The sequence below is a fragment of the Passer domesticus genome, chromosome 2 (genome assembly GCF_036417665.1).
Source record: "Passer domesticus isolate bPasDom1 chromosome 2, bPasDom1.hap1, whole genome shotgun sequence".
Lineage (NCBI taxonomy): Eukaryota > Metazoa > Chordata > Aves > Passeriformes > Passeridae > Passer > Passer domesticus.
In genome coordinates this window covers 65,116,353-65,140,102 of record NC_087475.1, presented here as the reverse complement: position 1 = coordinate 65,140,102, position 23,750 = coordinate 65,116,353, and the positions used below count along the sequence as shown (strand labels likewise).

The 23,750-nt window shown below is 43.2% G+C and overlaps 1 protein-coding gene across 3 annotated transcripts; it reads right to left on the bottom strand.

The window, feature by feature from the left end:
• Nucleotides 1–1,506: 1,506 nt before the first annotated feature.
• LOC135294087 (phosphatidylinositol 3,4,5-trisphosphate 3-phosphatase TPTE2-like) lies at nucleotides 1,507–21,400 on the bottom strand. Of its 3 annotated transcripts, none has more exons than XM_064408916.1 (19): nucleotides 21,251–21,400; nucleotides 20,567–20,646; nucleotides 18,463–18,540; nucleotides 16,272–16,319; nucleotides 15,408–15,566; nucleotides 14,879–14,998; nucleotides 12,033–12,132; nucleotides 11,147–11,210; nucleotides 10,559–10,623; nucleotides 9,932–9,992; nucleotides 9,600–9,681; nucleotides 9,428–9,516; nucleotides 6,853–6,914; nucleotides 5,848–5,928; nucleotides 4,765–4,870; nucleotides 4,032–4,129; nucleotides 3,561–3,656; nucleotides 3,026–3,096; nucleotides 1,507–1,773 (listed from the first exon to the last, which is right to left on the bottom strand). In XM_064408916.1, exons 1-19 carry the CDS (start codon nucleotides 21,383–21,385, stop codon nucleotides 1,671–1,673), a joined length of 1,698 nt encoding a protein of 565 aa, XP_064264986.1. In that variant the 5' UTR covers nucleotides 21,386–21,400; the 3' UTR covers nucleotides 1,507–1,670. The 3 variants fall into 3 exon arrangements, with proteins under 3 accessions (XP_064264986.1, XP_064264988.1, XP_064264987.1); XM_064408918.1 differs by lacking the exon at nucleotides 21,251–21,400 and adding an exon at nucleotides 21,097–21,172; XM_064408917.1 differs by lacking the exon at nucleotides 21,251–21,400 and adding an exon at nucleotides 20,885–21,001.
• Nucleotides 21,401–23,750: the final 2,350 nt, after the last annotated feature.

Sequence of the window (23,750 nt, the reverse complement as noted above, 5' to 3'; positions counted from 1 at the left end):
CTGCTCATTTTACATCTATGGAAAATGAAACTCACAGTTCAGCACTTGGCCTGTTGCCTTGTTAGTACCAAAGTCAGTTCTAGTATTAATGTTCACCTCAAATTTCAAGTTGCTAGATTACCACGATACAGGTTGTAAGGTTTTCTGTCAGAAGAATGCCAGGAGTTCACCTAAATTCCACAAATATAAGGGATAAATATCCACTACCCTGTGAAGGTCAGTGCAGCAGGGAGGCAGGGACTATTGTTACTCTCTTCTGAGCAGTGGTGCCTGTTTCTCACAAGAGAAACATTGTATATCCCTTGTACAGCTATTTTGTTCCTCTTTCCTGCTTTCACATTCGTTTTTACTTAATTGCATGTGCTTCAGCTAGGAAAATCTGACTTGCTGCTACAGCCTCTGCTGCTGCTATCTGAGCAAACTGGCTCACTCCCTAAGCAGGAAGATGGGTCACCTTAGGTGCCCTGCCAACTACATCAAAGGGCATCCTAGGACAGTGGACAGATATCCAATTGCCTGAGCTAAGCCAAAATGAACTTGGGCATCAGCCACTAGTAGCAATGAAAGGGCATCTTTTTTTAGCCCCTAGCCACATTCACGTGGACCCTGAGGTAAATACATAGCAATAGCAGAAGCTGAGCCCACACATGCTATACCTCATAGTACATAACTACCTTCAAGTAAGCACAGGGAGGTACATGGCCTCTGCTTATTTCATCAACTGGAAAGCTATGTCATTTCCCTTCCACTTTTTGGCTCCCTGGAACAAGACTAATGAAGCAGCAGAACCAAGAAGCTAACACCTCAATACATTTCACACAAATGAAGGCACAGTCTCCACAGAAGAGCTGCACTGCTGAAAATAGCTGGAAGTAGAATAAGCATCCTGGAAGTTTGTGCATTACAGGTCTTAGTACAACTCAAGAGGAGCCAGTGAGGATTCACACTATTTGCTCAAATGAGCAGGTGCACAGATCCAACCCCTCATATGCAGGCATTAAGGCAGCCACACTAACTGATCCCAGGCAGCTGGAATGCTCAGCAGCTGATGACAGCCAGTCATAGGGCAAGTGGCCATTGCAGCCCTTTGTGGAGAGGTACAGCAGTAGAAAAGCAGCTGTGCAGTCTCCAACCTCCACAGGCATCTCCCAGGCTAGGTGTTGCTCAAAGCACTACAGCACTGATTACTGATGAAGAGCAGTTCAATACCAAGACTTCAGCTCAAGATGCAACAATCCAACAGAGGGAGATTAATATTTCTCCCTCAAAATTCCCATATTCTACTGATTTGTGGAAAACCCCAATATTGAGGGAATGTCAGGCTTTTCCAGTCTCATGCAGACTGCTGGTCTTCATCCACCATCACGTTAATTCTCATGCTTAAAGACAGGCAATTGTCTTTGATTACTCAAACAAGAATTAGCTGTATGCAGAGGTACCTAAGCTCCAAGAATCCAACAGCCCATGATGTGACAGTCAACTGACCTTAAGTAACTCTTCAGAGTATTTTGGCCCCGCACAACAGAACTTCGTGTAGCTTTATTTGAGAAGTTGTACTTAGTGTATTTCTGTGTAGATACATCCAAGTGACACTGCTTCATTTTATACTGAAACAGACACTCTCCAGGAAAGAGATGAATTTTACATGTTTTCCTTCTTTCAGATTTCCCTTATGCATCAATAAAGTTCACCTCCACAGCAAATGTCTCACTATACACTTTCCATGTTTTAGACTTGTGAGGGTTATCCAACTCATTCCTGGGAAGGTAGAGTCTGAAAGACAAAATTCAGTAGCACATCTTACAGCCTAAGACATGCTTTTCCTTTCAGCCAGCTGAAAAATCTAGCTCAGCCCTAGAATACTAAATCCAGCCCCAGACCTTGAATTTAAACAGACATCAGCCATGCTTGCACAGTGTTTTGTATCTTAAGTTGTCTCAGAAACAAAGGCAACCTGATGGGTTTGTGGATTGGCTCCCCACCACCCTCCCAGAGCCCCACAGTGCAAGACTGAGAGAAATTAATACTGCATTCAGCTCAAGGTCTCCTGATATGATGCAAGTGCCAGGAATTTAATAACCAACCTTCCTAAAGGCAAGGATTTGATTCAGTACTCAAAAGGTAGCCTAGTGGGGCATCATCCATAGTTCTGGAGGAAAGAAAGCTCTTCAGCAAAACCCTCAAGATGGCAACATTGCAGGGCCATCAGACAACTGGCATACATTTTTCCTGGCACTGGCTTGGTTTAATTGGTCTGCATCAAAACTGCAAGGTGCATTGCTGGCTGAGCATTTTAAGTTAACTGTTACAAAGAGACTCATGGCTACCTCTCCTCAGGCTCAGTTAAGTAAAAACTATCTTCTTTCTATTCCAGTCATGGAGAACACAGTAATTATATCTCCTATGCCAAGTTCACTGTTCCTCTACCTAAATCTGTCAAGCAAGGCACACCAAAGATAAGGTTCTCTTGTCTCTGCATTTTACATCACTCCCAAAGCAAGGCAGACAAGCCCAACTTTCACCAGCTGGAGCTTCTCTAGGAGTTCCAGTCTCGACAAGCAAAACCACAGTAATTTCTAACTTTATCAAGAGCATGAGAAGCCATAAGAAGGCCTTTCTTTGTGATCCTAAGCATCAGTACCTCTAACTGTGGTCATAATGTCTGCCTGCTAAGCTACTGAGTTCCTGCTTCTCAGGCAGCCATACTATAGAGGATGGCAGATTTGAATAGTTAGCATTACACTTTTTAATTCAAATTCATTAACAATGGTTAGAGAGCACCAAGGAAATACTCCAGTGGTTTAAGTTAAGAATAAAAAGCTCCCATATGTTTAAAATATTTGTCACAGCACAAGCAACGGCCAGCTCACAAGTTACAGCTGAGGATCAAAGACCAGTGCCCACGTGAAAGTTAGCTGGCTGATCAGGCCGGCCCTATCTCAGCTTTCAGTACTATGTTTATGATCTTTCAGCTCTATGTAGACACCAGAAGTTAGGATCTGAAGGCATTCACTAATATCCTTACCTGTTATTTTCAATAAAGGAAGTGTTGAACCAGAAAAAGAATGGGCAGCCATCATAGCCTTTTGGAAGAGCCTAAACACAAACACCTTGTTTAAGGATTGTGTTACACAACAGAACTTTTGTTTGTAGAGCAAGGGTACCCACTTTTCTTCACTAATTTGGTTTAAAAAGCTACAGTGCCAGAATCAGTATACTTGAAGAGCCCCATATCATACACAGATCACTATTTTCTCTGCAATAATTTCAGTACCAAGTCATTCAATACAATGAGGTGAGACTCCCATGGTTAGGAGCAGCAGGTACCCAACTAAAATGCCTTGGTTCTACTGCTGTTTGAACAGCCAGGTGCTTCCCCTGCTTGCCTAGGCTGGTATTACACCACTTGCTGCATCCCTCACTGCACAGTGAGACACAGCAGGAGCCACTGGGAAGGAACAGATTCTGCCCCGTGCTGCCCAGCCAGGCAGGACCCACTGCAGTTTGCACTGCAGCCTCTCCCCATACCCCACTGAAGGCCTTCACACTGGTGTACTTACAGAATTGCATTCGAATCTGACTTTCACATCACCACTTAGAACAGGGCAGTCTTCCAAGCCAATGACTACAGTGTCACTTTCAGAATCAAAGAAGAGCTGGATAACAGAATAAAGAATTTGTTTAATGAAAGTTTCTGCAGCAAGACAAGGGACCAATTCATAACAAGACCTAACTACTCATTCATAGTATCAAATACAACAGCCATGCTAGAATAACAGACAACAGTTTAAGCTGCTCAGGAAAGAGTGAACTATTTGCATTTAAATGACTCCCAGGGAAATCTTTCACTATCTCACCACTACATTTATTAAGATTTGGCAAAGTTTAGCTTTTTCATCCACTTGGAATTTACATCATCCATTTAGTTAGACTATGTAGAAACTGAATATTGGACAAAACTAAGACACTTTTAACCTATAAATCAGCTTTTAGCTTCTGTGACTCAACTTGTATATCTTCATAGTACTCACCCTGCAGTTTTTTTGATTGCCACATACACATTGTAGTACAATTCTCTTCTTCATTATTATCTGCACCTTCATATCAGTTCCATTGCCTTTCCCAACTCCTAGGAACAAAGTGTTGCATTATACTAGAGGTATAGACATTAGTTGGAAACATAAGTAGTCGGGAAAACCAAGTGCAATCCCATTCAAAACTGCTTTCTTTCCAGAATGCCTTGCTCAAGACTCTAGAAATCTCAAATTCTAGAGGAAAACCAGGATTCAGTAGATGAAAATTGAATGTTGAAGTTCCCCCCACTAGGGGAACAGGCTAATGTAAAATATAGTTCCATTTACTGAACACTAACAGCAGTTTGAACTCCCCTGGAACGAGGAGTGATGAACTTCCAGCCTTTGATCAAGATTATCAATACACATATACTGTAACAGGCATGTATCTAAAGCTCAGAAACATTAGTGGATCCAGTTCCACAAGGGGAGGTAGTCTCACTTAAAAAGTGATTCCCCTTCGAAAAAAGGGCAGGTTGTATGTGAGCCATCATTTGGTCAGACATCTAGGAAGTGATACAACACAGAGCAACTGACTACAAAATACTCATCATTATGTCTGCATCATTTAAATTCTCAAATCCCAGTAAGTCTACACTCCTATAAGGAGCTTAGCAAGAGAGAGTTATCAGCTGCCTGTAATAGGAAACCATTACCAGATAGAGAAATGACCAAATACAAGAGTTCTTACCATGTATAGTGTGGATTTTGAGGTTTTTTATTTTGAGTTGTCTCTCTGGTGGGAGTTCCAAGTTATACTTGTTTTTCAGGATCTCGTAATACCCAACATACCTACTCTGTAATGCAAAAAACCCAGACACATTATGCAGTTTCTGTATCCACCACAGATTAATTCTAGGCAGAAGAAGGATTTAAATATATTTTTACTCCAAATTTTTAGCTCTTCAAAGTCCAAAACTAAGAAGAAAGACAATTGCACTCCTTCCCTTTCCCTGCAGAAACAATCTTCTAGACAAATTCAACGTCTACATTTTTAAACAGCATTTAAATTTCATGTTTTCAGAGGAATTCTGTACTTTTTAGTTCAGCAAGAAGTGAGGATATTTTATATTGTAACCTCAAGAGGCCAAATGTTTAAACATACTAGAAACTTTCATTTTATTGAAGGACAGCTGTACTTCTATTTTATACCAGCAATTTTAAGTACCCATCACAAGATGCACTTCCCAACTCTGCATCACACAGAACAGTAAATCAAGATGTGCAAAAAAAGTGGTCTGAGGCAAAAACTTGTGTAGTATTTCGCAGTGAATGGAGTCTGCAGAAGATGCATTTCTCCACCCAAGCCAAATCAGTGCCATGGCTCCATCCCAGGCTCGGCCAGAGGCTTCTGTGCATCTTTGTTAAACAGTCCCAATTGCCTTACAGTGTCATGCTCCTGTGAGGGTGCCCAGACATGCTGTGGAATCTGCATCTGTGCAAATGTTCTAGACCTGACCAGACACATCTGTCCAGGTCACCCTGCTTGAACAGTGGGGTTGGACTGAAAGCTTCCCCAGTCTCAAGAATTCTGTTGTTATCCTAGATACTATACTTCAGATCACAGAAAGGCATAAGGGGAAGGGGAAAGATGCAGGGCAACCGTGTCAGCTATTCATATTCCAGCTCTCACAGAAAGAGTACAGAAAGCTCAGGAGTTAAGCAAGTAATAGGAACCTACACCTCTGAAACAAGGCAGGGGAGGTAGGGTAGCCCAAGCACTCACAAGGTTAGTATTGGTTTGACTACTGCTCTTGAACCTGCACGAGCTTACCTGTGAGGGTGTTTCAACACCTTGAAACTTGGTACTTGTGCTTCTATCAGTTCTTCTTTCCCCAAAGTAGTCCAAACTTTCCTACACAGAATGATAATGTCAAGGGTTAAGCTATCCATCCCACTACCATTCCCCTTCTTGAGAAGCAGACAGTAAACTAGAACTACACTACTCAAGTCCGGTAAAGGAAAGCAAGTGGAAATATGCAATCATTATTTTGGTACCTTCTAAAGGAGAATTTTAACTACAAGAAGAAAGTAATAATTAGGAAGTCAGACACATAAATCTGTCATTTATGAAAGTGAAGGAGGGCAATACAACTTCCAAGCAATTGCTTTAGAATCATTTATATTTCTCAAGTGGTCTGTGGCAGACCAAGCTGAAGACTAGCTCATATCTTCACAAAGCTAATTCAGAGGAAAACAAGTGATTAAATGGATATACATATACAGTCTGCCCAGACTACCTTGAGTGTCCTGGGCCTCCTGCATCCCCAGCCTCCAGCTGATATATCAGACCTGGGATACTAAAGCAGCATCAGCACCTGTCCTGGCTGGGACTTGATCTTTCTCCCTTTTCCTAGAAGAGCTTCCTTTTGTAATGCTGGCTGTCAAGACAAGACAATTCTTGATGCCTCACACTACTTGGAGGGAGACTGGGAAAAAAATTGCTTAAAACTACTTAAAACCAGTGATACTATCTTTTGGAGTCACCAGCTTAGGTTGTTGCTCAAGACCCTAGACACATTATTCCTCCAAAAAGAATCCTTCAAGTTGGTAACCTTTTAAAGGCTATTCTCTCACTTCTTTTAGATCACAAATAGTCTCCATCAGTATTTACACTGTAGCAAGACTTCAATGAACTTTCTTAAAACCAGAATTTTCAGATAATCTTTTTTTTAGTATAGAATTTTTGCAGAGTATTAGTGCATTTCACCAATTCAGTACATCCTAAGAGGACATTTTGAATACTAAACAAATAAAAAAAATAATCAGCAGTTTTTACCTTTGCGCTCTCAAACTGGTCACTGTCTATGAGCCACGTGCAGACCATTGTTCCAGTCCTGCCTGTAACAGGCATACAATACAAGTTAAATAAGCGCAGTTCAAAGGTATTTGGGATTATTTTTGTGAAGGTGAAGTTATCTCCTGTTATCTCTTTCAAGAGTTGTAAGTGACAGACAAGTAGTCAAGTATTTCTGAGAAGAATCAGTTAAAGACAAGATACTACAGTATGTAGTATTGTTTGTGGTACCAACTTGTTCCTTGTCCCCACATTTTCATTACTAGGGACACTTAGGCACCTGGTCAGTATCTGCATACTCCAGCAGGAAATAGACTTAAGCACTCTAGTAAATGAGGCTACAAACTGAAACTTCCAATGCTGCAAGTGTCAAGAGCGGCTGCTCTGCCCCAGCTGTTTTCCCTGCAACCCTACTAAGAAGCCATCAAGTCTGCTAGCATGAAGATACCTATACAGTTTCAGTTTTTAATTTAAAAATCTCAGAGGACAAGTCACCCTCCCTACACTTGTTCTTCAAACTGGTTTTGACCTGCAGGTAGTTTCAACATTCAGTTTTGCAAAACCTTTTAAGACAGAGCTCCACCTGGGGGCAACTATTTCATGTTAAGTAACCACCTAATTTTAAGCCAAGTATTTGCAGTAGTAATGGCAGGTGGCTAAAGGTGTGGCAGATATTTGCAGGGAAATTTGTTTTACTTGCAGACCTTTATGCACTTCAACAGCTCCCACACCACTGTTGGTTCAGGTAGCAACTGCAGGTTAGCTCACACTAAGAATAGCTTTCACTATTCTTGTTTCCATAAAACTTCATTGTACTCTATCACCTAATATCATGTGTATCTTGATTTAAGGTCCAGCAGTAACTGGAACATTCTAGAGGGATACAGTTATGGAGCAGGATCATCTTGAGTGGTATCACAACAAATACAGCACAACCAGGGATCAGGCCCAGTCAACATGGATTTATGAAGGGCAGGTCCAGCTTGATCAACATGAACTCCTTCTATGAGATGGTGACCCACTTAATGGATGAGGGAAATGCTATGGCTGTTGTCTACTTGGGTTTTAGTAAAGCCTTGACACCATTTCCCACAGCATTCTCCTGGAGAAACTGGCTGCTCATGGCGTGGACAGGTGCACTCTTGACTGGGTAAAAACCTGTCTGGAGGCCAGGTTCAGGGAATCGAGGTGGATGCAGTTACATCAAGGTGGCAGCTGGTCACTAGTGGTGATCCCAGGGCACAGGATGGAGGCCAGTTCTGTTTAATGTCTTTACCAACAATTTGGACAAGGGAACTGAGTGCATCCTCAGTCAGTTTGAAGAAGACACCAAGTTGAGTAGGAGGATCTGCTAGAGGGCAGGGACAGGCTGTATCAATAGAGCAAGGACAACTGTATGAGGTTCAATAAAGTGAAGGGCTGGGACCTGCACTTGAGTCACAACAACCCCACAGAGTGCTACAGGCTCAAGAAATATTGGCTGAAAAGCAGCCCACTGGAAAGACTTGAGGGTGCTGGTTAACAGCAGCTGAACATGAATCAGAGTGTGCCCAGGTGGCCAGGAAGAACAATGGCATCCTGGCCTGTATCAGCAATATTCTGGCTAGCAAGACCAAGGCAGTGATTGTCCCTCTATGCTCATCACTGGAGAGGCTGCACCTTGAATCCTGCATTAAGTTTTGGGTTCCTCACAGCAAGAAAGACACTGAGATGCTAGAGTGTGCCCAGAGAAGGGCAACAGAGCTGGGGAAGGGTCTGGAGCACAAGTCTTCAAGGAGCAGCTGAGAGATCTGAGAGTGTTTAGCCTAGAGAAAAGGAGGCTCAGAGGAGACCTTTTCACTGTAGAAGTCATAGTGAAGTGGGGTTGGTCTCTTCCATCAAATAACAAGCAATAGGAGGAGAGGAAATGGCTTCAGGTCGTCCCAGAGAAGATTTAGATTGGCTATTAAGAAAAAATTTTTCTCCAACAGGGTCATCAAGCTCAGATCAAACAGGTTGCCCTGGAAAGCGGCCAAATCACCACTCCCAGAGATATGCCTGGAGATGTGCAGATGTGGCACTGAGAGACACAGTTTAGTAGTAGATCTGGTAGTACTGGATTAACAGTTGGACTTGATCTTAAATGTCTTTTTTCAACCTAAACAACGGATAGTTTGAGCCATATTACAGTGCACAATATTCAGCATGGGTGACTGGCTATCAGATGCCAAAGCAGCAGCCTAACACTTTTAATAGCAATTTCACTAGCCGCCCTATCCCCAGTCTCTCCTGGGGGACTGCTGTCCCAGCTGCCAGAAAACCAGAAAGTTATTGAAGAACATTTCAGGAGACACAATAACAGCTTAGACTAAGAACCAGTTTAGACTAAAAATGGAGCTGTTTAATACTAAACAGAGTACTGTACTCGTGCTAGTCATCACAGTGTCTGCAGTATTTGTCAAATTACATCGTAAACCCATCTCATAGTAAGGATTAAGGCCAAACTTTAATCAAAGAAGCTACAATAACATAGAAGCATGATTTGTAGCATACACAGATTGCACATGAGAAATCCTACCTTTGCCCCCTTTACAGTGAATTGCTATAACATTCTTCTCATCTTGACTCATCCATTCACGGACACTGGCAGTGAATTTCAGCATGTCCCTAAATAAGAGGAAAGTCAGCAAATCAAGGCAAATGCCTACATAGAACTATTACAACGTATGTATTTTCTTGACAAGACTCACTGTAGTGCTGGGACATTGTGGTCATCAATGAAGATCCTTTCCACCCTGTAGTGAAAGTACTTGGGGTCATAGCCTTGCTCACCTACAAGGAAAGATCTGAAGTTATGCCAGGAAGGGAGAAGGACTGTAACAAAGACAGTGGTTTGTAACACACAACAGCTGGTCTGAGCATGTATTAGTGTCTAAAACACAGCAGTGTTAATAGATGGATTAAAATGAAAAAAAACAGAGGTAACTTAGCTAAAGCCGTGCATGCTTAGCTTCTGGTTTCATACTTTTCACTTATACATTAAATTTTATCTCAAATATAGTCAGCAGCTAAACATACTTACTGCAGAGATTATAGACTTTATAGTGGCCTGGATGTTTGGTGTCCAAAAATCTTGCAACTTCCTAAGCAATAATGAGTTCAGAGTAGTTAGTGCTCTACTGGTTATTTCCACTGCCACCTCAACCCCCCATCCCCCAGGTTGGATCAACAGCTGCAGTCATGAACAGCACTTGGAAAGCAGGCCTTTCCAACCTGACAGCTCACATTCTCATCTGGAATAAAAGTACTACTGCAGCTATCTTGCTGGCCTATATGTTTCTACAATATCAGGAAGCACAGCTCTGAGAAGGACATTATGTATACAGACCTTTAAAGCAACTTTATTGAGGTGAATAGATCTTATCACCATTATTAGCCTGGGACAGAACCACTCTGATTTTTCAAAACATTCCCAAAGAACAGGAGCATCAAAGCACTAGTGTGTCCCCACTGTAAGAAAAAACCACTAGGTTTAGCTGAGACACTACAGCATAAGCAGTGCAGCACAGTGGAGAACATCAATCGGTCATTCCAACCAGCAAAGGCAGCAAAACTAGGACTGACATGATCTAGGCCACATGTAAATTAGTGGGAACCTATAAAAGAAACAGGTTTCAGAAACAGTGAATTTGGTAGGTAAGATTTTTACCTTTATGGGATTCCTGTAGAAAGACTGCTTCCCAGAAGATGGAAATGACATTGCAATAATTCGATCTGTTGAGAAGACAGCAATCACAAGTAACAGCAGGAAGCCCCTCTGCATATAGGAACTACATGACTGAGAAACATCCTTATGAAATGTCTTATTCTTACCCTAATTATAAGAACAATCTGCCCATTTCTGGTAGGCTTCCTCTACATTTAGCATAGCTAGAGCAAGACAGATAATGCTTTCCAAAGCATCAGCCACCATCAAGTGTCAGTCTCCATAGAATCAGAAGCAAAAATACTGTAAGTAAAGAGTTCCCCAACACTGGTTCCCTAGGCCTAGGGAACTAGGATAAATTTCTGTCATTACATACAGCACGTACAACTCTCCCAGAAGGCTAATTCTGGAGAATAGTGTCAGTCAGGAATCCATATTTCAAAATCCCACAGAAAAGGAGTAGGCCTGGTTTGACTTCATCAATTTCATGAGTCTAAAACACGTCAATAATTCATGACAAGCTCTTATTAAGTGCAAAACAAGTCTGCACAGGACATAACATGCTGCAAAGTGACATTTGTTTCCACAAACCAGTAATATAAGTGAGATCCAGATCAAAGCCATCTTTCACATAACGTCTTTTGTTTTCAGAGACCTGGATAACAACAAAAAAAAGCCCAAAAAAAAGAGAGTTAATCTTCCACAAGAATGCCAATGATCACCAATTGTTGCCTGTTACTAGAAAAATTCAACCATGTAGACTTTCCAGTTAAGCTTGAGTAGCAGAGCCTCACTTCATTACAACATTATCCAAGAGCAAATTCCTTGTATTAACTTCTAGGCAGAAGCTCTGTATAGAATTTTTACCCTTAAATACCAAAATTTCTTCTAGTGAAAACAACACTGCAGATTCTATGAATACTGCAGCATGAATCTGTCATTGTTATTTGAGTGTTTGGAGACTGAGGGAAAAAAGAATAAAGTTAAGGACTGCTAATTCCTAAACAATAGGACATACTTGAAGCTTAAGATATGACTTCAACAGCCCTGATGAAAATAAGAGGCATTGACAGTGGATAGGGCTTCACCAGCTAGATTGGTTTGTTTGTACCCAAAATAAAGCACCTAATTAGAACTGCTACCTTTCCCCATGTGAGGGAAAACAGTCTATGTACCACACAAGCTAGAAACTGTCAGTGGAGACACAAAGGGGTGTTGCAATCCCTTTGATATGCCAGCCTTGCAGGTCAAGTTGCTGCTTACTTGAACAAAGCCAAGAATGACAAGGCTTTATTGAGGCTGGAAGCAAAGCTCCAGAGCCCTGTCAGGGACATCGAACAGATGTGCTGCCTGGGCAACACAAGCAGTTGCAGACCAATAGGCCATGGTCAGTCTTGCTACTTGCCACTGACACTGCCTGAAGAATGAGTTGGAAACTACTACTAAGTGGTCTAAATATGTTAAGAGGTCAACTTACCATTCTCCTGGTCACCCTTTCAAGTTGCTGCTTTTGTGAAGCCAGACGAAATATTCTTATCAAGATCACAATTCTCAGAATTCGGAGGAAAATAACCATTCTAGAGGACAGATTCAGTATGGAAGAAAATGGACACAAATAAACTTACAGGCAAAGATTAAAGCTGTTTAAAAGCTGTTTCAGGGAAAGATTAAAACTTTGTTTCATATGCTGAACTAGGGCATCTCAGGCTGATTTTGGAACAAATACAATATAATGGATTTATTGTTAAGGGTTTTTTGTGAGTACATGTTCTCAACAGCTAGCAGAACTAGGAAATCCCCTACTTGCTCAAACAGACTTCCACAGGCACCTCTGGCTAGAAAGTAACAAATTCCATTAACATTTCCCATGTTATTATCACCAAGTTTTTGTTCCCTGAAGCTTATTCTCAACTATACATTCAAGTGTATGTAGCCACACTAAAGTGTATGTAGCCACCTGAAAAATAACTAAAAAGAAACTAGACAGGCTAAGTACATCATGACTTGATTAAGAAACCTGAGAACAGATCAGCATACATCTTGTGTTTAATCATTTAGCAACCTGAACACTTGGTTTGGTTTGAGGAACTTTGAACTATTGTTGAACTTTGAAGCAAGAAAGAAGCTTAAGTGAGTAGCTCTATCAAAACAACTGAACAGGAGCAGCTGCTTTCCCACACTCCTAGGGACAAGAGCAAACTAATATTCAATTCATTCCTTAAGGAGATAAGTGAGCATACATTTTAAGCAGCACACACACATTCTAGGTTTTGATACATTTGTGTAAAAATGCTGGTGAATACCAACAGTAAGGGAAACAAAATTCCGGTTTTGCTCACAATCTTCCCTCCACTGATATGGAGCTTAAAGTCAGAAAGGTAAGGTTGTCCTAAGGTTGTCCTGGATACCTGGAGGAAAGTTTCAGTTTTTCCCTGAGCTTCTTCCAAATTCAGTATCACCGTCCTGTTTTCAAAACAGAATTTCCTTGGAGCTAGCAGCAAATGAGATTAACCAAAACTGGGTGAAAATGCCATAACCCATCTCCCCACAACTCTGAGAAGCAATTCTTCAAGATAAAAGCCTTTAAGGAAGTCAGCCTGTTAAGCATTAGCTCCCAGACTGACATCCAGCTCTCATTCCTCAAAGTCCTTTTATAGGTCAGACTTCAAGGAAACAGTTAACTCACCCCAACACACACCCAGCTAGACCAGATTAGAAAGAGAGGCTATATTCCTCCATCAGGGCAAGTTAGCTCTATGGTCTGTCACTGAAATTTCACTTGTCATATATAAGCTTGCATCCACACAAAAGCTGCTCAAATTCTAATTCTTCTGAGATGTATCAGATGCTTTAAGATTACTGTTTGCTTCTTGATGAAGGACTCAGGAAAGAAAAGTGATAAACCCCAGTAAGGCTACTGGGAATTAATTGGATTTTGTGGACACCACTGCTGTGTTAGGTAGGACAGCCACCATCTCAAGATTTGGGATTTGGTCAAATCTGAGGTATCATCTACTGTCAGATAGTAATATTTTGGTCAGAATACAATTTTATAGTCTTTAACAAGGGAAGCCTTACAGAGGGCCTCAAAAACTGAATGGGTAAGATAGTAGTCCCCAGCTGAGTGTCTTCTGAGAGCAGCAGTGTGAAGTCCTCTTTAGGCAAGACAAAAACTTATTCTAGATTCCTATCATCTTCAGCAAGTCAGAATACAAAGGACTTGCACACATAGATTACAGCCAGGTGGGTCAGTGTAGAATCAGGCTTACTGCTAGCATAGCCTAGTAGAGATAAGAGTGCAGATTACCCTGTCACACTGCTCTTTTCCCCTCCTTTATCTAGGTGCTGCTATAAGATGAAAGCTGTTCGAGAAAAATGAGGCCATAGAACTGGGAAGTAATAATTAAAAAGTCTGAAGAATGTTTAAGTCAACCTAGGAGGAAACTAGGCTGCAAAAGCTATTCCTTTGACAATTTTACTTCTTGATACCCAAGTTTAGCAAGCACTTTAAGAGAAAACTAGTACTTACAGATATTTGTCCAACTCTGGATTCTTCAATAACTAAACTTTTTGTTTTCTTCTGCAATAATGTTCCCCTCTTATTAGTGAGCTGAATTTGGGGCAGGGAGCGACTTTTTTTAAAAGAGCTCAACTTTTCCCTTGGCTGATGCAAGAAAGTTTCTCTAAGTCAAACTAGTGCAGATATACTCAAAGCTGTAGTTGGGTCTCCATCAGGAATGGATTAATCTCACAGGTTATCATCCAATTAAGATACAGAAATCAGAAGGAAATATGACTTGAAGCAGCTTATGCACATAAACAGCATGTCTCCCCAGAGCATGGCTGAAAAATCCAGCATTATATTACCATGAAGCTTTTGGGACAGCAAAGCAAAGGAAACAAGACAGTTTGGCAACTCCTTCTATTGCAAGATCCTTTAGACAGAGATCCTCCCTTTGTTGTCTCTTCCATTTGCTACGATAATGCAACTATTCTTTCTGCCTTCTTCAGATCCTCCTCTCTATTAGGGCTACTGCACACCTTTCCCCAAAAAGTGCTTGAGTCAGAGCATTTGATGGCCCCACTTTTAGTTACCTCAACTAGTATGTTCAGATCCCCTCTGCCTTTGAAGCAGGGACAGCCTACAGCATAACCACAGATCAAAGCTGTGTGTTTATACTTCATTAATCTGTACCAGGACACATTATCACAGTCCCATCTGTGACCTCATATGCACAAATCTGGCTTAGAGGTGCCCAAAAAAATTCTTAGAAGATTATCAAGAAAAGAGCTCACACTTACCAGCTGCCATACCACTCTTACCTTGGTATCTCCTGTGCTGCACCAACATCTAAGAAGCAGTACGTCAAATTAATTAACAGGGTGCCCACCACTATACATGCATCCAAAATATTCAGTTTGGACTGGAAATAGTTCCTGAAGCTGAAACCAATGAGAGTTTTAGACAGATGCCAATATAGGTAGCAAAGACTGAACTGTATCTTCAAGAGAACAATCTATACGAAGCTACAGCTGGAGACATGCTCTCCTACAGTTTTTCTTAACACTAAGCACTGAAGTCTCACTAAGAAAGCAATCTTAGCCCTGATTTACACACAAGTTACGGCAAAGTTGATGTAGCTTCCAAGTGCTCACTTATACTGAAAATACTTAAAGGTTGTTCTATAGAAGGGTAACACCACCAACATACACAGCCAAGAAAAGGTGTGGCTATTATCTATGACTGACAGTTAGCTTACAGGAGACCATGTTCATAGCTCAAGCTTGAAGTTTTGCCTCCTTCCTAGCTTGAGGACTTGCCACATGGACTTAATTTTTGCCTATGTCTTACCCTTCAACAAATACCCTCAGGAGAACATCGATGAGAAAGAAGAGTGCTATTGCCAGGGAAACACCTTCAGGAATCTCTGTGCCCTTCTTTCTCTCACTGATAGCCAGATCCAGAATCACAACTATAATGTCCACAATGATAAGTACAACTCCAAATACTCTGCAAAGAGAAAAAAACAAGGAAGTTTGAGAGGTAGGAATGAACACTTATCAACACTGAACAGCACAAATCCTGATTTCTAAGCTGTTCCAGCAAGAGTGTGTTCTCTTACATAGCCTACTTAATTAGAAGCTGAAGGTTTCCAATTGCATTTTTAAGTGCTATGCACAAATACCATCATCTATGTGGAACCATACATTTATCTCAGACACAGCTGTAGTTATTAATTTATGATTTCACAGTTACCTAGAAGCAATGCAAACCTGAATGCATGAAGGCATACAAGAATAATTTCTGCTTTCACCTTACTCAGCTTCCCTCCCTCTAAGTTTAAGGGACTCAATACAGTTCCTTAAAAATAACTGTCTTTAATGCCTTGCCTTGTTCCAGCACCTAGACTACATAAACTGACCAACTGTTTGTTCAAAGGCTACCAGCCAAGAATAAGCCATTAAAGAGGTTTTATCCAAGTCAATGACATTTACAGTTCTGACTTTCAGCTGTTCTTGGAGAATGTAGTCATATCTGTTTAAACCTTATTTCTCAATTCTAGTAGTTTTCTCAAGTTATCTTTCCTGGGGGTGATTCAATACTTTAACACAAAGCAAGCTAGAGTTACTAATGTTTAAGGAGTTCTTAAGTTCTTACACCAGAAATGAAGACTATTTTTACCTTTCCCACATCATTATAAGCTCAAGCTTTTACCTGAATCCAAATGACATCACAAAGGGGGCAATTTTTCTCCTAGTTGCACTGCAAGAGAAGAGAACTGACATCAAGACAAGTGACATTTTTCTACAGACATCAGCCACAAGGGCACTGTTACATTCTTTTGTTCACATGCCTTTAATTTTAGAATTTTGCATAGTAGTGACTTCTCTAAAATGAGATTACTCAATTGCATTCATGAAGTATATAGGTTAAGACAGTACTTGAAAACAGTGCTTTGATCACCTGTTAGAAAAAGTATTAATCAGCTTCCAGACCCTAGAAATACAGCAGTATGTACTGATCTGTAACATTATTCCATGTCACAATTCAATGACACTTGAACTCTGGCTTAGTAAGCTATAAGAAGTGGGTTTATATTGGTCAAGAGGAAGACTGGAAGACAAACATCTCTTAATATATTTAGTTCCATATATTAACTTATTGTATCAGACCATTTTTTTCCCCAGGCCTGAAAAGAGCTGCACTTGTTAACAGCTCCCATGGAGAGAAGAATAGAAATCCCATTTCTGCTTTAAAAAAGAAACATCAGTTTGGCTTTCAGATTGAAAATCCAAATAATCTTTTAAGAAAAAGTGTTTCTGAAGCCAAGTTCTTCCAGTTGTGAGAATTATCTTTCAGTCCTGGCAAGGTCACAGCTCTTGTTTCCAGTTACAGTAGATTTTGTTGCCTCTTTGGTATGCTTTAAGCTCTTTGGTTTAGAACAAAGCTTTTATGTAACTCTCCTTCTAGCTGGAAGCCTTTTTCAATTACACCAAGAACTAAGGTAGAAGTTCTTGGTGTAGAACCTGCAAAACTCAAGTGCTGATAGTTTGAAAAACAGACTGCCAGTCTGTTAAGCAATCCCAAGATTACTTAACTACTTGTAAGCATCAAGTCTTTTCTTAGACACTTAGAAGAAAACACCTTTTTCAAGCATACTACTAACAGCAGGACTTACCATGAGTCCTAATATACTGACAGAAAGTACTAATAGATTTATTTTGCACTGTTACAAGAAGTTTTTGTCAGCTCAGTAATGCATGCTGTACCCCAATGATCCTGTCCAAAATACCTGTTTCCTCCAGGACAACTTAAGCATTGCATTTCACTTGGTGCACTTCAATAACCCAGTTTAAGACAAAGTTAGGTACCTTTGAAGTGCTGAGGCAGCATCTTGCTGGGGTTACTGAATTAACCCACATTTTTCATTATTAGGTTCTTACTCTAAACTAAGGCACAAAGTCTAACCAGCAAACACTTGCATTCTTAAGCTGGAACTATACACGTGGGTTGTAGTACTGATTATTCCTATGGAAGTCAAGGATGTAATGCTGCGCCCCATCCTGAAGGCAGCTTAGCATATAGAAGGTTTTCCTGGTATTTATGAAGCCAAATATCTAAGGAAATATTGCAACAGTGACACTAATGATTTCCTGGTCTATGTCTGTCCAGTCAAACCCACAATTGTAGTGGGGACACCAAGACTTCAACTTCCAGAGTCTATGGACAAATACCTCTAACTAGGTACTCTACAGACCAAAATATATACACACACCACTCCAATTTGGCCTGCCGGCATCTTAAGTTGAAGGAAACATGGAACATTTTATTACATAATTAGCTTAGAGCTTTTGTGAAATACATTTGTAAATTCTGAAATCTAGAAAAACATGTTACATAGAATAACTGAAATAACAGGCTAAGGCTTACTGTTCTTGAGCTGCAGGACTTGCTTCTGACTCGACTAAGTTTCTGTAAGAGTAACATGAGGTAAACACTGCCAGGAAACAACTGCTTCAAGAAAAGAGGTAACTAGTAGCAAGTCCATTGTGTGCCACGATGCATATTCTTATGCCTAGGTACTCATTCACCTCATTGTCTCATCAGCACTTGTTCTTCGGTGCTCCCAAAAAAGGAATTCCTTTGGGAAAATTTAATCAATGTGGTCTGGACTACTCATTCCCCATAATATAATGGACTTGTGTTCTTGGGTTGACTTTTATCTCTAGAGGGATAAAGAGGCTTCCACAACTTACTTGTTTTTGCTATATACTAGAAGAAATGTCAATATCAAGCATTTTACTGGGCTTATCTCTACTTCAACAAGCCACCTGCCTTTTTATTTTGGCTCATTAGATTCCACTTCTGGGGGTAAGCAAAGAAATTTAGTACATCATTAGCTTACTTGGAACAGGTGTCTGGTCCATCACCCTCATCACAACCATTATCAATCTTTACTGTGGCCTCTTCAGCTGTTGGAGAGCTGGCAAAGAAATAACACAAGTCACACACTGATAGAGGTGTCAACTCTATTGCTATGCTTTGTTGTTCCAAAAAAAAATCAATTAACTGTCAAATGAACGGCAGCCTGAGCCAGAGCACAGGCCCAGCACCAGGGGAAGAAAGACTTCCCCCATGCTGGCACAGCTGAACCCCTCGGTTGGTGCTGATTTATTTCCTATTAGCAGCCTATTTCTCAAAAGTTTGCCCTTTCTGCCCAGCAGAGCATCCACGAGTCCACTAAGGACTCCACAGTCCAGGCTCCAGAAGTGACAGAAATATGCATATACAAAATGGCTTCAGAGAGTCCAAGTGACATTAATGCTGTTACAGCGACCTTCTTGTACAGAGAATTAATGTTTTCACCAGGAAAAGCCATAGCATAGAGATGTTTTTGTGCAGAGCAGGATACCAGACCGGAAACTGGAAGACCAGAGCAGCAGCTGAGCTAGTGCTAGAACAGCAGTTTTTTGGGGTAGTGGCTGTTTGCCATAACTTCCTTAAAAGGGTCTCTTCAGATCAAGTTTTTGGGTTTTTTTGAAGGCCACATGACAATTTCAGAGAAAAAGTGGAGCATCAAAATCCAGGAGTCTTTATTTCAGTCTTCTCCACAGAAATACTGTGATGCCTAATAGCACAGCCACAGTGTTTGCTGAGGCCCTGCCTCTGGTTTCACAGCTTCTTGGGCAGGAACAGCTACACACACATATTCAATATTGATGTTTCCATGCTGTTCTGGGGCAGTCTAGCATGCTTAAAGCATCAGTGTAATAATTTTGAGGATTCAAATATTCTTCATCCTCCACAACAGACCCATGCACCAGCACTGCTACTGCAGTCTGGGCTAAGCACCTTTTAAGCAAGAAGTTTAACAATGCTTCTCCTAGCACTAGCATTATTCCTAGTTCCTAGTTCCAGAAACCAGTAGTGATGCTTCACCACCTGCACTCAGTATCAGGCTCAGTAGAAGAATTATTCTGATGCAGCAATTTTAGCATTCAAGCCTCATTTCCTAGCTCCAGAGTTTTCAGTGAGACCACCATCCTACCACCACCCTCATTTTGTTCCTAGAGCGGAAGCAAAGCTTTAGTGATGGATAGGCATTCAGGTTTGCTTCCCAGCTACTCTCACAAAATAATCACTTGGATGTTTACACTTACTGAACAGCAGAAATGCTTCACTTATTAAAGCCTGCTACTGCTGCAGCAATTTTGCTGCAGACACATGAAGTACACCAAATGCTACCTTCTTATCCTCTACTGTGATTAAAATATGCCACAAGAAGAATGAGAAACAAAAGTGTTTTCAGTTAGGAAGACAATCCTTAATACAAAGATAAAACAGAAGCCCAAGTACACTGTTTCCATAATGCTCCCACACAAAAATTCAGTTCTAGATAATGCTTTCCTCAGAGGGAGTTTGTTTTGCTGATCGTTCTACTTGTTGCCCAAGACAGAACAAGTGTTCAGCCACAAGCTATTACAATTAGGCCTTGACTATGGGGGTAGAAGAAAATAAAAGGAGGACATATTATAAGAAATAGTTTCCTTCATGCACACACTCCACGCAGAGCATTAGCTTTTCTGACTGCTCACAGCTAAAGGCAATCTCAGACTTGAGGCTTTTAAAGCAAGCACAGAAAGAGTCTTGCTCTACAAGAGACCTTGACACTCTCTTGCAAGTCTCTTGACAGTCTGGATGCTAAAAGAGAGCACACTTTAATGCCATGGGCTTATTATATCAGAGATGGATACCTTGTATTCATTAATCACTTACTAACTACTTACAAGAAGGGAATCAAAACACTGTATTTCTCTCAAAGATACCCCTCCTCTCAGACAACAGCACTGGTGGCAGAGGGGAGATAAAAAGACAATGCTATATAAACTTCAGACACTCCATCATTATTCCCTTTGTTATATTTTAAGCACTAAGAACCTAAAGACAGGCGACCACACGTGACATATTCAATCCTAAACCTCCTCACTGGCACAGTTCATTTCACTCACCCAGATGATTCTCTGGGCTGGGTCCCTTGTTCATACCTCACAGCTGTCATTTTGCCCGTGGGTGTTGTTGTCCTGCTGACCTGAAGAGAAGCACACCGAGTTAAAGTGAGACAGTAGAAGAAACAGTGAATAGCAGCATCCTGTAGTAGCCTCACCCTCACAGTCCCAGCAGCCAGGCTTCTGCTGCATTTTCAACTATTTCCCCCCTGTGGCTGATAAAGCTCAATCTTTCAGCTGCAACACTGGTGAGTGTCAAGGCACTCTGGTGAAGGGGTTTTGACCACACCAAACATACCACAGCGGTAACAGCATCTTTACCTCACCATGAAGCATTTTCGCCCTGCTTCAAGCTCTGAAGCACAGCGGAGCCCCAGCTGGCACCTCCGGGCGAGCGGCGGGCGCGGAGCGAGCCGCAGGAGCGGGTCCGGGAGCTGCCTCCCGGCACACACCAGCTCCCGGCACGGCAGGCCCGCCCCCGGGCCCGCTGCATCCCGCTACCGCGGTCCCCCGGAGCCCTCCCCCTGCCTCACCTCGGCGCGGCCGCCGGGCTCAAAGCGGAGCCTGGACACCGCCCCCGGCGCCCCGCGGACTCAGCGGAAAGTTGGGTTAAACTTCCTGAGAGCTGGATCCCGGCCCTCCCTCCCGCCTCCGGGCGGCGCCGCGCCGCCAGCCCTTCTCACCCACCGAGCTGAGGCGCGGAGTTCGAACACGCCTGACCGCCCCCGGGCTGCGGATGAGGGGCCCGGCGGTGCTGCCCGGCTGCAGCTGGGCCGGGCCGGCCTGCTCCGGGCTGGGCTGGGCGGACCCGCCCGCAGCCATGATAACGGCCCCGCCGCCCCGCGCCGCCCGCACAGGCCGCGGGGCTCCCGGCGCCCCGCAGGGCCTTCGCGGGCCGTGCTGGCTTGGGCCGGAGCGCCCATTGCTGCGGGGTAGGCAGGTCCTGCAGGGGCATCTGGACAGGCTGGAACGATGGGCTGAGACCCGACAGCGTGAGGCTCAACATGGCCAAATTGCAGGTGCTGCACTTGGGTCACAGCCACCCCAGGCAGCGCTGCAGGCTGCGGGCAGAGGGGCTGGAAAACTGCCGGGCGGAAAAGCACCGGGGGTGCTGGTCCATAGCGGCTGGATATGAGCCGGGAGGCTGTGGCCCGGGTGGCCAAGAAGGCCAGTGCATCGTGGCCAGCAATAGCGTGGCCAGCAGCACCATGGCAGTGAGTTCACCACTAGTGAGGCCACACATCGAGAAATGTGTCCAATTCTGGGCCTCCAACCCAGCACTGAGGTGCTGGAGTGTGTCCAGAGAAGACAACAGAGGCAGTGATGGGTCTGGAGCACAAGTCCTACAAGGTGCAGTTGAGTGCACCCGGGGTCATTTAGCCTCAAGAGGAGGAGCTCAGGGGAGACATCGCTCCCTATCACTGCCTGAAAGGAGGGTGGAGTCAGGTGGAGTTCAGCCTCTTCTCCCACGTAAATAGGGACAGGACAAGAAGATACAGTCTGAAGCTGGGAAGTTTAGGTTGGACATTATGAAGAAACTCTTCACAGAAGGAGTAATTAGGCATTGGAACAGACTGCCCAGGGAGTTGCTGGGTTCACCATCCCTGGAGGTGTTCAAGGAAAGACTGGACGTGGCACCTTAGTGCCATTGTCGAATTGACATGGGGGTGTTCAGACATAGGTTGGGCTCAGTGGTTGCTGAAGTATTTTCCAAGGCTTTCCAAGTATTTTCTAACTGATTCTGTAGCTCTGTGTGGGGCCACACTGCCCCCAGCCCACCAGACCCCAGCCAGCCCACCATCTGCAAGTCCCAGCCTCGCAGTTTTTTGTAAACTTTCTGCTGCTGTGGTTTGATGCCTCTCAATGCCTTTCCCATGGCATGACAGCTTTGAGGGGCTGCACTCGAGGCAGGGCCAGTGCAGGTCGGGCAGGGGCTGCAGGCCAGCCAGTCCCCCACAGCCTGGGGAAGTTCTTGCCATCATCCAGGGCAGAGCATCACAAGGAGCACTTGGATTTTCACACAGCATCGAGCACTTAGGTTTTCACGGAATCGGAGCCTCCAGAATGTGGTGGGTTACCCTGTGCTCTGCAGAGGCTTCACGCCTACCTCGTTACCAGGTGTGGAGCAGTCCCTGGGCATCCCTGGGTACAGCGGTGCTGCTGTAGCTGCTGAGGGCAGGGTTGCCCTGGGGAGGCTTTCTGCAGGACGGCCGACACCAGAGGGAGCCCACAGCGAGCTCTTGGCGGCTGCTCTCTGGGCTGCTGGGGATGGGCAGGAGAGATGCAGTACCTGATGGCCCTGTCAGGATGCTCCCTGCCCAAAAGAAATAAAATCCTTAAGGTGAATGCTGGGAATAGGGAACATTTCTGAGCACTAGACTAAAGAGAAAGTTTTTCCTTCAAACATGTATGAATACATAAATATCTAGTACAGACAGTGGTAGCAAGTAACAGAAACAGAATCATAAAACATCTGGAGTTGGAAGGATCCACAAGGATCATCAAAGTCCAGCTGCTGTGCCACTCCTGACACTTCAAGAATCCTGAGAGCGTTGTCCACACATTTCTTGAGCTCTGTCAGGCGTAGTGCTGTGACCACTTCCCTGGGGAGTCTGTCCAGTGCCCAACCACCCTCTGGGTGAGACACAATTTTCCAATATCCAGCCTAGACCTTCTCAGACACCTTTGGATCATTCCCTCAGATCCAGTCAGTGGGCATGACAGAAGAGATAAGTGCCTCCCCTTCCCCTCATGAGGAGCCTGTAGATAGCATCGTGGTCTCCCCTCAGTCTCCTCCAGGTTGAACAGACCAAGTGACCTCAACCACTCCTCATGCAGCTTCCCCTCAAGGCCCTTCACCACCCTCATTGCCCTCCTTTGAACACTCTAGCATCTTAATGTCTTGTTTATATTGTGTCACCCAAAACTGCCCCCAGCATTCAGGATGAGGCTGCCCCAGCTCAGAGCAGAGCAGGACAATCCCCTCCCTGGCCTGGCTGGTGATGCTGTGCCTGGTGGCCCCAGGACAGGGTTTGCCCTCCTGGCTGCCAGGGCACTGCTGACTGAGATTCAGCTTCCATCCACCAGGACCCAGCCTCTGCACAGATTCTGAAAACTTGTCTTCGTTAAACTTCATGAGGTTGGTGCTAAGTATGTTTGGTCTATTCAGATAATTATGTATTTGGAA